Source organism: Rhinolophus sinicus, linkage group LG01 (genome assembly GCF_036562045.2).
Source record: "Rhinolophus sinicus isolate RSC01 linkage group LG01, ASM3656204v1, whole genome shotgun sequence".
Taxonomy (NCBI): Eukaryota; Metazoa; Chordata; class Mammalia; order Chiroptera; family Rhinolophidae; genus Rhinolophus; species Rhinolophus sinicus.
The window spans coordinates 200822351-200841394 of NC_133751.1; the positions used below are offsets into that span (position 1 = coordinate 200822351).

A 19044-nucleotide genomic window follows, 5' to 3' on the forward strand; every position below is an offset into this window, starting at 1 on the left:
ATACTGACGCCTGCTTTCTGCAATATATTACCATATGTACTCTTGGGATTCAACTTTTACTGAGAGAGAAAATGGCCTTGTTTGGAAATATATACCAGCTGGGTTCTTTATTTCTTTTCCTTTTCTCCCCCTCTTAGAAGTATATTCAAGGACAATGGAGTAACACCAAAATTGGAAAAAGTTCAACATGAGAGAAAATGCCATTTTCATCAGAGGAGAAGGTAGTAATTCTTATTAGAGTTCATGTCCTCAGCAGGCACCCATATTTCCACTGCAGAAGCCCTTCTATTTGTTACTGATTCCATGAAGGGCATTGCTCAAGGCACACAGGCTCCATGGCCACCTGCCTCATTCGATTAATGGGGCCTTCCTGAGAAATCATGGCCTGGAGGAGACATTTTTAAAGAGTCTTGTCAGACAGAATCACTCCACGTTTACCTTCGAGGATTTCAGTGCAGGTTCTCCAAAGATGGAGGTGAGATTTTATAAATACCAATCATTTGCAAAATGTTCCAGAAGACTCACCTCCAAAATCAGTTGAGCACACTAAATAACTCTTCCCATTGTTGACACACTACCATCTCATTTAAGGGGCAGTAATTAAATATAAATTGAGTGTTAGAAAATAAAATACCATTTTTAAACACAATCAAGGAATGGGTTATTTGTAACCAAGTTTGAACATATTTTTAGATAGAATTTCCTACTTACTCAATTTGGTCTATTTTTGTCCTTCAGGTTTTCATTACTTAAAAAAAGGAAAGACAAAGTACGAAACTCCTCAACTTTATTAATGCAAACATATGTTTTATTAAAGAATGAATGCATTTATGCTAAAGAATAGTTTACATGTGTTGGAAAGCAGCAAGCGTATCTCCAAGAGGCGTGTTCTCCTCGATATGACTCCATGCTTATTCCACATGCCTTAAACCCGGACCCACACGCAGGGGCACACGTACACACACACAAACGCATACAGGGACACACAGATACACAGACCAAAACACCAACACCATTGCTCTCCGGATGCAATTAGCTCTCACATAAGGCTGCTGTAAGGTGCCCCAGGACCCCTAATATCACCAGGGGTAAGAACAGACTTTATAAACGAGCAGCATTACCTGGAAAACTAACCATCTGCTCTCAGCCTTAAATGTATGTATTTTAACAAATACTTTCAACTTCATTTAACATTGACTCGTATTGCTTACAACATTAAAAGAGCCATGAAACTGAAAAATCTCAGGTTCTGTCAGTGAGAACTTCCCATTAGAAATAGTGAACACACTAGCAACCCTGACCCTGAGATGTTACCAATTTTAAGATAACAAGGTCAGATTTCTCTTTAGATTGAGATGAACATAGGTTCTCTAGACAAGCCACGTTGATTGAACTCATTCCCTCTTTGAGTGCAACATTGAGTGATGGGGGCAAGCCTTCCTTGGTGATACCAAGTCAGATTTGAAGCTTGCCATGAAAGATTCATCAGAAAGGACCATCAACTCAATAAGTTACCGTAAATCAGGGTTGAAAAAAGGACAGCCAGCATAGAATTTGTTCAGTTGCTCATAACTCATTCCCTTTTTCCAAGGTTTCTGTTGTGGTGGTGGTTGTGTTAAACAGCTAGCGGGTTTGATGGTTCATTTCATCTGCTTGGTTTTTTCCTTTCTTTTGGTGTCCTGCAGTGTATGTTAAGAGTCTGTCCTTGTGGGGATGTTGGCACAGGTTGGAAGGGGAAAGACGGTGGATGGGGGAGGAGAAGGGAACTACCATTTATTAGTAGTAGTTGCAAGGATTCTAAGAAAATAGATGACATGAATACACTAAGAGGGTACTACTTGATATATTTATGCAAATAAAAGCATTATCTTTAACTGTGAATTAATTGTCAACTATCAGGATGTTAGTTGTAAAGCTCAATGAAGGCTGTGCTGATTTGCTTACTGAGGAGAGAATCTAAAACATGCCATAGGAGAGGAACTCTCAGGACCAGATCCACCTGAGGTTTTCCTTTAGCCCCGAGACTGCCACACCCCCCAACCCCTGCCATGAGTAGGGATCCTATAGGTGCATCTAACATTCTTGTTGGGTTGCATAAGGCAAACTGGAATGGTCCATCGGATTACAGCCTCAGTGTATTTGCCTGAGAGTGGTGAAAATCAGCATGGAGATCTTCTACAGAGAGGCAATGGGAAATGAGGGGGAAAACAAAAAAGAAGAGAGTCTAGAACTTTCCTCCCCATCCACACTCCCCCCCTCCTCACAGTCACAGCAGCAGCAGATTTCAATGTAACGTAATTACTTTAATAATACATTTCTTTAGATTTAGAATTGCTCTTCTGAATTTAAAAAGCTTGGTCAGCCAATAGTTTGGCAGTCTTTCATCCCAAATTTGAATCATTGCTTATTCATCTATCGTCTGGAATCCCTTGACCAATGCTGCCTTTTCTGAAGCACCCTAAGTTCATTCAGCCATCATCGGATTCCAATTCCTGGGAAACCTCTTCGGATGAGCTGTTCCTGTGGATCCGACCATCACTCTTCATACTGTGGAAAGTCTTCTTGAAGGCCTCCATCATGGCGTGGGCCAGCTTCTTGGCCTCTAGCTTGCTCTCGCACTCGACAGCGTGGCAGTCCATCTGGTAGGACAGGTCGTCGTTGATCTCCCTGTAAACCCAGGCGAAGATATTGGGGCTCACGTTATGGTCGGCAGTGCAGTAGGCAATGCGGGCCACCTGGAAGGTATCCATGTGGACTGTGGCCTCTCCTTTGTGGTCCAGGTGATGGAGCCACACTTGGAATGGTCGGATTTCCAGGAGGGCGTTGGCTGGAAAGACGTCTTCGCGGGCTAGTGTGTGCTTCTTCCAGAGCTCAATGACGGGCTTTTCTGTGCAGCCTGACAAAAACTGCATGCCTGTGGTGGGCACTTTGCCCAGATAGGTAACCTGCAGAGGGAAGAGAGGAAGAAAAATGGGATGGTCAACCATAAGCTCTTCATCCCAGTTGCTCATTTGGATGTTCTCAGTCAGGATGTCACCCTGGGAAGGTGGAGAGACATCTTTCTTGCTCCCTAAACAAATAACTGTCATCAGCACTTTTACCTTTTCTCCTTAACAAGTTGCCTGTTTGGCAAAGGTATTGAAATTCTTTCAATAGAGTTGGATTCTAAAAATCCAGTTCGTAGAAAACTACTCTTCCTCTTCCTACCACCCTGTTAAACCCAAATGAGAGTGACCAATTATGATCTTTTGCATAATTCAACATTTCTTTAAAATTATAGAGCCTCTTGAAGTTTATTTGCAACCAAACAACACGCAGAATTTAATGATAAGAAGGAATCAAAAGGATGGTAGTCTGAAAGCAAAATCTTTATTAAACGTATCTCTTAGCCTGGTTCTCTTTCCATATCTCTCAGTGTTTGATTTCACTTAAGCTACTTGCTTCTAGCAAATGCCAATGACACACATAAAAAAATGATTTGTTTAAATTATGGCCTAAAACGTGACTATTTTCCATCTAAGATAATCTTTGAAAATATAGGTTTTACAATCTAAACAGTTTTTGAACTGATGGGACATTTGGTTATAGGGATAATATATGAAAGACCTACAGATGGGGTAAGATTAACATGCTGGTTTATCAAACAGCTAGGTTTGATACTAAAACTAAGAAATGTAATTCCAAGTTATTCAAATAGTGTCCTTTTAAAAGCCTGCTTAGGGTCTACCAAGAAGGGCTTTTCATTCTTTCACTCTTTTTTCATTCATCAAAATAGATGTAACTGCTACCATTATGGAAATGCATAACATTGAAGAAATCATTTAAGGAACAATACAAAATAGTATGTAATTAAGTTCAAAATTAGTAGAACAGATATAAATACTACGAATTTGAGGAAGAAAGGCTTGGAAAAAAGCCCATGGAAATGGTGACAACTGAGAAAGGATACTTGGCCGTAGGGATTCCAAATGAATGTTTATATTTAGTGGGACCATAAAGGCCATGTACAAAAATTTCAGAACACAGAAGATAAACACTGCTGCACGTTCTCATGCTTTATCTCTTAAACAAGAGTTAATTGGGTAATCCCTTGAAAAATACAACTTCTTAGGAAAGAGTCGTAAGTGCTGCACATTCTAGAAATATTTACTGGGAACCTATTATACACAACGGCTGTGGGCCAGGTGGGCACGTGGGAGGGGAAGAACGAAGATGGAGAGGTCCAAAAATCAATAGGAAGGAAGGAATTGGATATTTATCTTTGAGGTGGGGAAAGTCGAGAATTAAACCCTAGCTCCACAGGTCACCAGGTGTGTGGTTCTAGCCACAGCATTAATCCTTTACAAACACAGAGACAGAACTATGATGCAAGGCAGACCATGAAAAAGGCAGGCAAACGGTACCACAAAGCATCCTGAGCGTTCATCAGAGGGAGTGATGGCATCCTGCTGGCACAAGACCTCAGGGAGGACAGTCACTGGATTTCAAGGCATCGGGGCCTCAACATATAGATAGGGGCCCGGCAAGTCAAGGTGGTGAGAAAAGGAGGCAACAGAAAGGGCTGCAGTGGGGAAAGTCCCCACCTCTTTGGCAAATAGGCCACTTTGGCCTGACCACACATTCGTTTGTGGCAGGGCAGCCCTGGAGAAGAGACAGAAGGTACATGACCACTGGATAAAAACAGGCTGGACACTGGGATGGCCCTGCATGCAGTCTGTCTGAGAAGCGGGGACTGCTCTGCTCTTGATGGATTGCCACTGAAAATCTATGGTCCAAGCAGTGCCTGGATTTGATCAAGGTTGTGAACTCAGAGGACTTGAGTGATGCCATGAGGAAAGATGGGTGGGGAGGGCTGACTAAGAGCAGAGTGCTCGGACAACCAGTTGTTGCAACAACACAGCCAGGAGGCAAGGATGGCCTGCATTAGGAGTGGAAGGAGTGAGGAAGGACAGGATGAGACAGATGGGAGCAATACAACAGAGATAAAACTGATGACACTTGCCAATACATTAAAGGGGAAAATGATTCAGACAGACATTGTGAGCCTGTCCTCCCCAACGAGGACAACTGGTTGGCTCCTGGTCTGGATTAGAGTCACATAATAAAGGTGGCTTTGTGAGAAAATGCACAGTCCAGGGTCCTTGAATAAAGTTACTGAAAATGCACTTTCTGTATATGTTACTTTATGATACCTTCATTATTTTTAACAGCTTTGTTTCCTTTTATTGAAGTGAAATTCACAGCACATATAATTTACCAATTCAAAGTATATGATTCAGTGGCATTTAGTAGTCAAAATGTTGTACAACTATCAGCTCTAACTATTAGTTTCAAAATATTTTCATCATCCCCCCAAAAGTGACATAGTACCCATTAAGCGGGAACTCTCCACGTCCTCGCTCCTGGGGCCCTGGCAATCACCCATCTGCTTTCCATCTCTATGGATTTACTTGCCTTCATATTTCATATAACTGGAATCACATAATATGTGACCTTTTCTGGCTGGCTTCTTTCACTTAGCATAATGCTTTCAAGTTCCATCCAAGTTTTACCATGTGTCAATACCTCATTCCTTTCAATGACATATTAACTTTTGGAAGTTTAAAAGCAAATGGGAAAAACTAGTTTCAGTGTTGAAGTGGAAGTATATTCTTTGTTACTAGCTACTGAAACCAGAAGTAATTTTACATTTGATATAAAAATCCTTTGCAAGGAGGCACTTTCCTTTGATTTGCCCAAAGCTTGTATACACTTCCCCTCACATACAAGTTTTAAATAATTATGCAGTGCCTTCTATTGCGACAAAACTAAAAGATGAGTTTAAAGAATGTTACTACTAAAAAAAAAAAAAAAAAAAAAAAAAAGAATGTTACTAGAAGTTGTAAATGATTCATGATTCACTGCCATGGAAAGCAATTTCATAGTAGTAAAATTTTGACAATAAAGACGAAAGGTATCCCTCTGTTATAAATACTTATTACTTAAGAACTAAAGATTTTAAGAGATAAAAAGTTGTATTTTTGAAGTGTGCTTGAGAGAAGAATGGAGCAGAGATTAGTAGCTCAAAAACTTAATAGAAAATAATAAAAGCTAGTTAATAATATGTAGATTTCTATAAAAACAATTTTAAAATGCTGAAGTACAATATAATACAGAGATGTCATCTCTTGGTATTAAACTTATTATGCAAGTAGGCTTTATTCAGTGGTCCAGTTTCACTGGTGTCACCTGAATAGCACATCACACCTCAAGCATAAAGCCAAGTCACCATTTGTGCCTATATCCACAGCCAAATCAAGCCACACAGATACTAAATAGTAATATTTGCAAAAGCACTTTGTGTCTATTAGATCCATTGACAACCCTGTGAGTCAGGATGGAATATTCTTATCACTAACCCATTTTTAAAGACAAGAACCTTAGGTCACTAGGTGACCCTGGGATATGTAGTTTATACTGCCAAGGGTTGGGATTTCAGGAACATTTGACAATTTGTGAAGAAAATTGCATAGAAAAGACAGCCTAAAAAGACACCTATGGAACTCCTGAGCCATTTTGCCATTAGATGAGAGCTATTTACATTTGATTTCACTTTCCAGCCATTTATTTATTCATTTTTCCCCCATCTTTGGACTGCAAGAGAAATTTTGAATTCATATGAGCATCCAAATACAGTGGGTCCTTCCAAAGAATGAGCAGCATTCCTTTGTCTGGTACTTTCATAAACGCCACCCTTTTCCATGACAATATAGGCCTAAGCATTTCTTTAAATTTGTATTCTTGTTTCATAACTGCAGAAAGTAAGATTCAGAAACCTAAAATTCTCAGGTAAAATGGAGCACAAATAATAAAATATTATTATAAATTATACATATTTAATATATAATACATATATTACCTCTTTATAATATATGTTTTCTAAAACTAAAAATTAAATGCATAATAGATTTAAAATGAAATCAAAGAAAATAAAACTTAATCTCAAGAACTCCAGACTTTTAGCATTTTTCCAAAAGCTTTCTGGGAAAAGAGAAGCATAAACATAATTTACAGTACTCATTCTGAATATTCCATGAGCTTCATCTTGCGAAACATCACCAAGCCTGCAGATGGAGGGGCACTAAAAATGGGTTATGTCTCGACTCCTCTCCACTGATACTGACGAGGGCCGACAATTGCACCAAATGTTCACCGGGGGACCCACCATGTTCGTCTGCTCTCAATTGGAATTTGCAGTGGAGGCCACAGAGGCTGTGGTGGACAGAAGAGCCCTTCCTGCCAGCACGGAACTAGCATATGTGCTCCTGAAATGCCAGAGAAGGGTTGATTCTCTCGTGACAGCAGCTCCAGTCCTGCTGCCTGACTGCACTGTGGTCTCTTCACCAATGGCCTTGACAAGGCTCTTGTCTGAGTCTTCTATTTGATTAAAAGGACCTAAGCCTTCCAAAACAGTCCCAATAGTGAACCATTCTCTGGTTCCTGCAGGATCTGGTCACCACTAAACAGGAGTCTGAGGCTCTAACTTACGCCACTGGGTGAACCTTGCAACTCAATGACATTCTTGTTTTGTTACCTTTGTGGAGTTGATAATGTTGCCTAAAATCCCATGAGATTACATAAATACAAAGAAATAATGTTAACAAGTTGGCACTTCTTAAAAAAATATAGGAAAAAATATTTGAATAGAGTTTCTCTAGAAATGAAACAAAAACTGTACACCTGAAACTTATGTAACTTCATTAACAATTGTCACCCTAATATACTTTAATTAAAAAAAGAATTATCTAAACAGAGTTTCCTTAAATAAGGAATGCAAAATGATAAAATGATGTACCAAGGCAGTTTCCCCTGAGAATGAACCCTTTAAATCAGCTCTGCAACCATCCCTAATGGCCCATGTTCTGGAATCCTGACTGTGCCTGTGTACTTTCCCTTAATAAGTCAGTTATTTACTACCTGTCTGCATATTTTCTAAATCTCCCATTAAGTTCTCCAGGGCCTGGCATTAACCCATATTGTTGACTATAAGCCACTGAAAAAAAAAGAAATAAAACAAAAAACTATTCACACTCAAAAAAAAGGTGAGTATGTACATAAATGAATGAGGCTCAGAAGGGCCTTATTCAACTAGAAGACATTCACCTCTTTCACAGGTGGGTAGGAGAATAATGTTCTCATTAACTAGACCTGACATTGGTGTATAGCGATGTTGGTGGAACCTCCTGAAGCAGTCTGTCTGTCTATCTATCTATCTATCTATCTATCTATCTATCTATCTATCTATCTATCTATCTATCATCTATATTCTATCTATCTATCTTATCTATCTATCTACCTGTCTCAGTAGAAATATAGCCTATGGTTCTGCTTTTCAAGGGAGAGAGAGTAAGAGCTTTTTTTAAAATTAGTTGTCTCAAAATAACACAGATTCAGTTATGCTGTGCGTGCAGGCATGCCCTCTGTGGATATGGGACCACAGAGTACATGTGTCTCAATAAACAGAAACCCTGAAATAGGGACATTATTCCTGTATCCTTCTATGTCAACACTTTCAGGAATTTACTCTAAATATGCAGAGAGAGAGACCACACTTTTTGCCAGAGTCTTCCTCGTGTGGGAGACTTCCTTCCACAGCGCTCTGTGGGTACTGCCCCCGCTGTGAGTAAGAACACAGGACTCAATGTGCAAGGCTGCTTCGGGAGGTTCCACCACCAAGAGACCTGGGTACCGATGTCAGGTCTGGCTAATGAGGGGTCGTTGTCTGCCCATCTATGAAAGAGGTGAATGTCTTCTAGATGAACGAGTCCCTCTGAGACTCATCCTTAAGAGCTGCAATCTTCCAGCACCACAAAGGAGACAAGAGACAGCGACTCAAGAAACCAGTCACTAAATATCCAAAATCATACACAGATTTTATTTTAAGCTGTCACCACCCGGGGTGTTAGAATAAAGGGACTTGGAAGAAAACAAGAAGAGTCTTCAGAAGGAGTAACAACCAGTTGGAAATATGCAGCCAATAAACACTAGCATCTTTTCTATGGTTGCAGAAACAGGCATTGGGCAAGAAACTTACTAAGAATGAATCATTCTGGGCCGGCCCGGTGGCTCAGGCGGTTAGAGCTCCGTGCTCCTAACTCCGAAGGCTACCGGTTTGATTCCCACATGGGCCAGTGGGCTCTCAACCACAAGGTTGCCAGTTCAATTCCTCGAGTCCCGCAAGGGATGGTGGGCTGTGCCGCCTGCAACTAGCAACGGCAACTGGACCTGGAGCTGAGCTGCGCCCTCCACAACTAAGACTGAAAGGACAACAACTTGAAGCTGAAAGGCACCCTCCACAACTAAGATTGAAAGGACAACAACTTGACTTGGAAAAAAGTCCCGGAAGTACACACTGTTCCCCAATAAAGTCCTGTTCCCCTTCCCCCACTGCAAAAAAAAAAAAAAAAGAATGAATCATTCTGAGAGAAATAAACAGAGCCAAAAAACTGGAAGTTTTTCCCCATATGTCTTTCAATGGCATAAAGATGCCCCAGACACAGAAGTTTGCAATATGTGTGAATGGGCTTTACCCAAATCCCAGTGGGAAAAAAAACTATTTGAGAATATTCACAGCATGTGAAAATACATGGAGGCCATGGAACCAATGCGCCCGCCAGATTCAGCAGCGTTAACACCAACAGGTGAGGAGAGACTAGTGTCCTCAGAATCTCTCCTTCCCACCCACGAGTTTTCCAACACCCAAGCCAGCATCCCATTCCTGAGTCACCATTCCCTGCTCCTGTGTGGCAAAACAAACCTGAGTTGCCTGACATGTGTCCTTCTGGCTAAGCTGGTGCCATTCCATTCCCTCCTCTTGGTGGTTGGTCCATATTTCATTCTGACCTGAAAAACCCTTATTTAGGACCCTGGCTCACCTCACCCTAGAAACGGCAGTGGGATGGAATGACAGGGGTCCCTAAACAAGGATGTGAGATGGGATGGATGATGACAGAAGACCCTAAGCACCTAGTTTCCTAGGGATTTTCAACCTTCACAGCTGGATAAACCTCTACAACCTCACTAGCCCGGCTTTGGTTCAGTTTACTGTGGGGTTTCTCCAGGGCAACTCATCAAGAGCAAAGTCTCTCCAGAAGCATTTTTGGGGATATAAAAGGTCTTGGTGTTCTTTCATTATCTGTAGGAGACTTCCTTTCCCCAGCTGACATAAAATAACATGATATGAACACAGGATGGAGACAATTTAACCGGGAATCCTAAGAGCCTTCGGGTTACAAGGCAGAAGATGAGCAAAAAACTGCTATTAACCTGGGGCCAGATACCCCAGTCATGCTCTTCTGCTCCCTTATTAATTCCCACCTGCACATTTCAGAGAAAGGGGAAATGACAAAACCCTGAGATTTATGATCCCAGCTTGAATCTATTCCTCCCTTGCCAGCTACAGAGGAGCACAAACTCACTAGTCACTTTGGAGAGTGGGGATGAATCCACATGCCAAGTACCTGACCACCCACAACGCAGACACAAATATAATGCTAATCATGACCTTTAACCTGTATTACATGCTTTAAGCCATAAAGAAGGTATTGAATGCTGTTCACAGTGAAATCTATGAAGTCATTATGTGAAATGTAAACGGGATATAAGCTTTGGGCTTGAAAATTAAATTTCCTTAGCTGTACATTCATTTGATAAGTGTTTGTTGAGCACCTACGAGGAACCAGGTATATTAATGAACAAAATCGGTAAAGCTCTGCCCTCTTGGCGCTTACATTCCAAGTGTACAGATGATGCCCACCATTAAATTTACAGAACCCAACATTACATAGGCAAGGATGGCCTTAGGGAGATGGGCACACATGTGCTTCCGTGACTACTTTCGATGAATTGGAAAACTTCTCTTGGGTTCAAAAGGCCTTTCCCCTCACAGGGCACAACTAGGACAAAAGTCAAATCCTCATTTGGAGTTTATTCTTTGGCTCAAGCTGTGGCCCATGAAGGCTCATTTGTCTTTACACTCACTGTGGTTTGGTTTCCTGAGACACTCCTAAAGCAGAAGGCCAGGCAGTTGAAGGGTTCTGGAAGAGGACAAAGGGAGAGGGAGAAGGCACATGGGAGCTAAGAAGACATGGAGGTAAGAGCTGAAGGCAGACACTGCCTCCCAAACAAGATGGATTGGCAGCTAGTATGTCATCGGTGACTTTACATTTGCCCTGTGACTGGACAGATGGGGAACCTGGCCACACTCGACACCCGCATTTTCATTCTCAGGATGTTCCATGCATATCAACCCAATTTGCCTTCCTTGTCATCTTGTAACAAAACTATAAGTTGTTTGAGGCTGCCCAGCATCTATTCTACTTTTCTTCAGGGTCTTAGTTCTCTATTTTAGAAATCTGACGAGCAAAGTTTTCCAGCATTTAAACTCAAAGTACTGGTAATTACATTGCAATTAATTCCTGATGGTTCAAAGGTTTATCATCAACATTACAGGCTTTTTAGAGCTAAGTGGTACCATTCATGCCCAGCGAAAACCATGTCTTTGATGCAGAGATGGTGATTCTGATATCCAAGGAGATGAGAGCACTTACCCCGAATCATCTTGCTCAGAGAGCAAGACATGGAACAAAAGGGGGTCAAATGTATGGTGACGGAAGGAGAACTGACTCTGGGGGGTGAACACACAATGCAATATATAGACGATGTACACCTGAAACCTATATAGTTTTACGAACCAAGGTCACCCCAATACATTTAATAAAAATAAATAATTATTTTTTGAAGAAAAGGAAAAATAAAACAGTCTTCCACCTCAAGACCAAGGCTCTTTCCACTACTGCAATGTATCCCCCTGAAGAGTATCATCCAGGCCCCTTACTTTTCATTTTTATATCATCTACCTTCTCTCTGGCCATTTCTTCAAGTGTCCACCCTGAGACCATGGCCTGGTCAAGGACGTGGACCTGACAGACACTCTACCAGGGCTTGTTAAACATTTTGAAAAGGATTTTGAGTCAGAGTTAAAGGGTCCTTATCCTGAGATGTGTTCGCATAGCCCAAAGATTTAAATTCTGCTGTTAGCATCAATAATTGAAAGAGGGAGATAAGAATGCATACTTAATAATCAGACATCACATTCCTAAAGAACTTGGAAATGGTGCTTTACAAAGCAAACAGTCCCTACTTCAAACAACAATTTGAAAGAGCAAATATTAAACATGTGCTAAGTTGGCCCCAACCCTGCTCTTTTGGGTCGTGTACCAACATGCCAGACAACATGTGATGCAGAATTGCTCTTGGTGCCAAAGGCGATGGTGGGCAGGATTTTCCTACCATGGTGGGCAGGACTTTGCACATTCCTTACAAAGGCAGTTGTGAGGCTTCCAGGCCAGCCTCAGAGGTCTAGACTCATCTTCCAGCAGACCTGGCATCCTTCCTGGTTACAAGAGCTCCAGGGTCGTACTCCTTAGCCCCTCACGCGTCTGGGGGTCATACCCAAGAAGCCCAGGTGATTCTGAACCAAAACTTGGTTTGTTATTTTTTTTCCAGAGTGATTCATTCTGGGATCTATTTTTTTTCTTTTGCAGATCTACCTTACCCTTATCAGAGTGACAGCTGACCCAGCTTTTCTGCAGCTAGACTGGATTGAGGACCAATTTTATTGTTCGCTATAAGGCTACACGTCAAAGTCTTCTGTCTCATATCTGCTTGACCTGGCTTGGTTGGCTTATCAAGAGGCAGCAGGTGAGCCTGGCTGCCTGGGGTAAGTCTGCTTGAACTTTAACACTTTTGAACTTGAACTTTAATACTTTTGTTAACCCCAAAGGAGATGGTAAGGCCCAGAAAGGCTTACAGGCTTAATTCTTAATGTTTTGTTTTTTGGGGTTTTTTTTTTAAGTAGTAGCAACAATTTTGGCAGTAGAATGCAGATTTTCTAAAGTGCATATTTTCTGGGGCACATTTACACATACGCCTTTGTTTAATGATATATTTTTTAAATTCCAGTAACTGTCTGAAGGCTACAGATATTGAGAATATTTGTTATTGTTTAGCAGTTCTTTCCAAGTATTTGCATGGGCTATATTGATAACATCTATAAAATATTAATAGAAATATAACTAAGGGATACATTTTCTTTTTATGTAAATGTGTATCATGGGGGGAAAAGCAAATTTATTAAGACCCAATATCGAGGAATAATTAAGTACTATCTGCACTCTAACAGAGATTAACATTGCTTCAGCTGTTAAATACAGCATGTGTCTCACAGTTGGGTATTTATGTGACAGATTTGTATCTGTTATTCATATTATAACTTAGTTCCAATGATGCAGATTGATTTGAAATGGTGCATCCCATCTTGAGCTTATCAAAGCAGTCCCAATGTGCAATTTGTCCTGTCAATTGGCTCTTAGCTGTGTGAAGCTTAAAAATATTGTCATTGTCACTGTCAAAGACAGAAGGGATTTATCTGAAAGGCACCGATGTATGCCCCTGAAGACAAAATCACTTAATAAAAATGACACCACAGTGAAACATACATTCCCTCATCCAACCCCTTTTGGTGAGCTGGCCCAATGATGGCTAAATTTGGCATTCTTCCATTCAATGGCACAAGGACAATTTATTTCATGCTAAGTCTGATGTCTCCCCTTCTGCTTTCTGATCAGTAGAATATACTGGAAAAGTAAATAAATTCAGTGGCGTTCTCTACATCATAAAATGTTCACAGTGAGAAAATTCTCTACATGATAAATCGATAGCAAGCACACTGCTTAAGCATTATCCTAACAAATGGATTTAAGGGACAAACAATGTGGTGGGGAAAAATGGTAACCAATTTTTGTCCTTATAGAACTTTATCAATTCATTTTCCTTAGTGCACAACTTGTTAGCAACAGACGAGCGAAGACACTAAACATTTAGAAAAAATAATGTTGAGACAACGTTTGGTTGGAAGTAATAAAATATTGGCTACAAGTCTAGAGCTCTTAATAGAAGGTCAATAGAGGTTTGAAATGAGAAAGGTAACCTGGCCACTAACTAAACATGAAATTACTAAGTATTCCAGAGAAATGAAGACTTGCGTTCAAACAAAAACTTTTACATAAATGTTTACAGCAGCCTTATTTGTAACAGCCCGAAACTGGAATCATGCCAGATGTCCTTCAACAGGTGAATGGTTAAGTAAACTGTGGTACATCCAGTCCATGGAATACTACTCAGCAATAAAAAGAAATGATCCATCAATACAGGAAACAAATTGGATGAATCTCCAGGGAATTCTGCTGAGTGAACAATAAACAAACAAACAAAAAACCCAACCCCAAGAGGTTACATACTGACTCCATTTATGCACCATTTTTGAAATGACAAAATTTTGGAAACAGAGAACTGATTAGTGATTGCCAGGGGGTAAGGATGGGAGTGACGGATGGGAAAGAGGTGGGTGTGGTTATAAAAGGGCAACAAGAGGGGTCATTTTTGTGAGAAACATGTTTAGTATCGACTGTGGGGTGGAAACATGAATCTACACGTGTGAAAATTGTATAGAACTAAATATACACATGCATAAGTGAGTACAAGTAAAACAGCAAATCTTAATAAGATCGGTGGATTGTATGGATGTGATACTATACTATAGTTTTGTAAAGTGTTATCTTGGAGAAAACTTGATAAAGTGTCTATGGGACCTCTCTGCATTATTTCTTAACAACTGTGTGCAAATCAATTATCTCAAAAATTTCAATTAAAAAAGTCATCTCATCCATCTCATTCAGAGTTATTTTTCTCTAACAAAACAACCTTTTATTTATAATTATTTATCAAAATGTGTGATATATTTATATTGTTCTGATCAATGGGTATGTATACTAATTAGATAGATAATTCAAATCAGAGACATACTTAAACTTAATGACATACGGTCACAGGAAATAATTTTTGAAAATGTCAATTATTTATATTGTTTTCTTGCAGAGGAAATATGATAAGGTGGGACATAAATGATTAAATAACAGTTCTAGAATCCATTTCCTCCCTTCACTGGGGAAAAGGAAGGTGATCCAGAAATGAAAGAAATGGTCTGTAGGCTAATCTCCTTGTCAACTTAATGGCAGACCCTCTGCTGTTTGGTAGCAGGTAAGTCCTTATGGAGAGAATGCTTTTTGCAGGATGTACCTGCTTACCTAGAATTGTTCGTGGTCAACAAGCCTGAAATCTGTGGAGTTACGCAGCACACGGCTCCCAGCAAAACATCTCATAGGCTATGTAAATAAGTAAAACATAAAGGTATTTCAAGATTAAAAGGGTTCTCTTCTGCATAAATAATATAACTACATAGGTATCTTCTGTGTTAATTTGGACTAGACCAACTTATGATGCTGCAAGAAAGAGCTATACTCACAGCCCTAGATCTCACCATGTTTTGCTGGTGCCTTCTGATTATTTGTTTCCCTGAAATTATTAGTAAAGTTTGGTATTTGATGAGATTTCTGATTTGAATATCTAATTCTTTGGGTAATCTCATAGGGCAATCAATAGAAGACTTTCAAGCATACATTTATATTAGGATGACTTTATTTTTTATTTTTATTTTTTTATTTTATTTTATTTTTTTTGGTGGGGGGTGGAGTGGAAGGGAAACAGAAAGGCTCTTAGAGACCAGGAAAAAAAGGTAAAAGTTATAAAATTTATGGTTGTTAAAGAAAAGCTTGTTTGTGATTTTTTAAAAAGGGATGCTAGTTTGATATTTAGATTATACTGACTACATTTAAAAGATTAATGTAGCAATTTTATTTAAAATTACAGTATTTAAAATACAAGAGTATAGTCTTTGCAACTCTTTTAAACATATGAGGGAAGTATTTGCTGTAGACTTAAAAAAATGTGTGGTCGACTGGAATACTGATATATTTTGTAGAAAACTAAAATGAAACTCCCAGAATTTGTCTTACCTGATTCTTATTTATAAGATCTACTTATAATCAGAGAAATGCAAACTAAAGCTATACTGACACATCTTTTTCACCCATCAGATTCGTGAAAATTAAAAAGTATGGCACATGTTGTGTTAGCAAGGCTGTGGAGAGACAGACACTCTCATATAGTCACTGTTTGGAAGGGAATTGACAATATATAACAAAACTATGCATGCCTTTTCACCCAGCAATGCCCTTCCTAGGAATTTACCCTGAAAAAACCTTCCATCAATATGAAAATATATAACTACAAATTTATCCATTATAGCACTATTTGTAATTCTAACATGTGCAAAATAATCTAAATGCTCATACAAGAGAGCAGCTGACTAAATTACACATCCATCTCATGTACTATTACAGATGTGTAAAAAAAGAATGAGAAAAAAAAGTGTATGTACTTATGTGGAGTGAATTACAGGGTATGTTATGTGAAAAGAAGCAAATTGAACAAAACCTATCTATTTTACATAAGCAAAAAGGGTAAGTAAAAAATAAATAAATAAATAAATATATATATATATATATATATATATATATATATATATATATATATATATATTTACGTCTGCCCCTTTATGAAAAACGAAACACAAGAGGGAAAACCAGGGATTGGTTACCAACAGGAGGTGGTTGGGAACAGGGCTAAAATGATGGGGGTGAGGGAATAGGGTAAAAAGATTGGAAAAGTGACATTTTTCCAAGCATATCTTTTTGTATAGTTATGATTTAAAATCATATCAACAAAAGTAATGTAATCCAGAGGGATGGGAAAAAAAATTTAGAATGGAACAAACATAAAAATGAGTACATCTAACCTACTGCAAATTAAAAACATAACTATAGTGAAGAGAGGAAAAAGAAACACAAGTAACATTTTAACACAGTATTTTGACTATATGCTCTCAGGCTAAAGACAGAAAGAACTCTAAACCAATATTGAGACTTAGTTAGTAAACTTGTTTTCCAAAGTGGTATCAATTTGCAATTCTGAACTTACTTCATGTGTACTAAAGGATTAAGCTGAAAAATAACTCTATTGTAAATATTGAGAACCAGCTTTCACACTGTTGGAGAAGGGAATTATAAGTGTAAATAAAAAGGAAGAAGGCTAGAAAGAATCCAGTGGCATTAGACTGGAATGGGAGTAATCGAAACAAGTTGTGGTTTTCAATATATAGACAGGCAGACATTGATACTGACATAGAGGTGTGTTTGTGTATAAATGCATTCATACACCCACATACATATATTTCTTAGCAGTGCTCACGGAGAGATTCTGTAAGCAGTGACGTGTCAGTAGTAACGAGCATACCAAAGCTCAAATCCTGGTTTCTAAATATCATTCCCCACTGAAAGGAACCTGCTGTCCTTGGAGAAATAGTTGATTCCAGGGCTGGCACATGAAAAGTATGAGATGATCCTGCAACACCGTGCTGTGACACAGTAGGAAAGTGTTCAAAGAGTGACAGAAACTTGTCCAAAGGATGGAGCATCAGCTTGAAGGGGGCCCTGTTAGCCTAATTGGGGACAATTGAACACCAAAATATATCATGATAGTAACAATTACAACCCCCAAATAAGAAAGAATCCATGAGTTAATGTTGATATAAATAGGTAAACAGATAAACTAATGGATGGAAAATTTCTTAGAATGCAAAGCAATAAAGGTAGAAGAAATGATGAGATTAGAAAATCACCACTTAGCAACTACCAAAGTAATAGATATTTTCGGAGTGAAAGAAGCATCAATGAATGCTAACACTAAATGTTAATTAAAAATTGGACTTTTATACAGCTTCAAAGTATCTCCCCACAGGACACCTATTAATTATAAATGGAGAATAATAAATCTCCAGTGGAGAAACCTAGAAGACTCTGTCACAACCACATGATAAAGTCGTGTGGACAGTGAAGGATACGGCATCACTTCTGTGACCTCCCTGCCAATCACCTGAACCTAATTATAGAGGAACCCAACTGGAGGGGCATTTTTGAAACTTCAAAAACATGAAGGCCAGAAAGACTGAGAAAGAGCAAGGATCTATTCTAGGTTAACACACACAAAAGAGATAATGCATGTAATCCTTGACTGGATGCTGGGCTATCACTTATTTTTCTTTTGATTAAAGTACATTCTTTTACAAATATGAAAATATATATAAGGTCTATAGATTAGATAACAGTATGTTATAAATGTTAATTTTCTGCTTTTTATAATTATATAAGAGAATATCCTTATATAAGGATATATAAGAGAACATGTAAGAATATATAAGAATGGTTCCACAAAAGAATATTCTAGTTTGTAGGAATTATACTCCAAAATAAAGGGGCATAATAAATACTTGGGAAATATGGGTGAAAGGTACATATGGAAATATTTTAAACAGCTTTTCAACATTTTTCCGTCTGAAATTATTTTATACTAAAAAGTTAAAAAGAAGATCAATGAATAAATACATTTGCCCTTGGCTCAATGCTAATTTAAATTGAAAATAAAAAGATTTCCATAAGCATATGCAACTGACTAAATAACGTTCATATACTGAAGAGTAAATTTAGTTTTAAGATACATCCAGCCAAGATCCTGTTTGTGATCAAATCCACCCCTTCAAGCTGATTGGATCAATCTATGCTAGTGATATGTGAAAAATCCTAGTCTAATTCTCCTGGTGCACCTATACCCAAGAATTTAAGAGGAAGTGTGACAGGTTACATTACCCTCCATATGCAAGCAGCAGCTCTTGTGAAGTAACACTGTTGGCAATCACATTTGTCATCATTCAAGAGCTATAAATGTCATATTTACCTTTTATTTCTAAATAGAAACCAGTGCATGATGTGAAAGTAATTTTTAATGACCAGTCCCATCACATTTTTATATTCTTAGTTAAAAGTCATCTTGGGAGCATAGCTCTCTTGCTACCTAACTACTAAGCTCAACCCAAGGAAATATTGTGACGATTTGATAATATTGTCACTATTTGTCTCCATATCAGAATTATCACATTGAAAAAATATCCTACAGGGTTCTCCTACTAGATTTAAGAAAATAAAATGATAT

The 19044-nt window shown here is 38.8% G+C and overlaps 1 protein-coding gene and 1 long non-coding RNA gene across 3 annotated transcripts in view; one reads left to right on the forward strand and one right to left on the reverse strand.

The window, feature by feature from the left end:
- Positions 1 to 19044, forward strand: part of LOC141567474 (uncharacterized) — a 260349-nt gene that overhangs the window by 231986 nt on the left and 9319 nt on the right. The window contains exons 2-3 of the long non-coding RNA XR_012490114.1: positions 12585 to 12760; positions 14977 to 15138. This is a non-coding gene — a long non-coding RNA (uncharacterized LOC141567474). The remainder of the gene's footprint in view (positions 1 to 12584; positions 12761 to 14976; positions 15139 to 19044) is intronic.
- The window catches only part of PID1 (phosphotyrosine interaction domain containing 1), a 215483-nt gene continuing 197209 nt past the window's right edge, over positions 771 to 19044 (reverse strand). For both annotated transcript variants that reach the window (XM_019737408.2, XM_019737407.2), the window contains one exon: positions 771 to 2945. In XM_019737408.2, coding sequence (XP_019592967.2) covers positions 2469 to 2945 — 477 coding nt within the window. In that variant the 3' untranslated portion in view covers positions 771 to 2468. The remainder of the gene's footprint in view (positions 2946 to 19044) is intronic.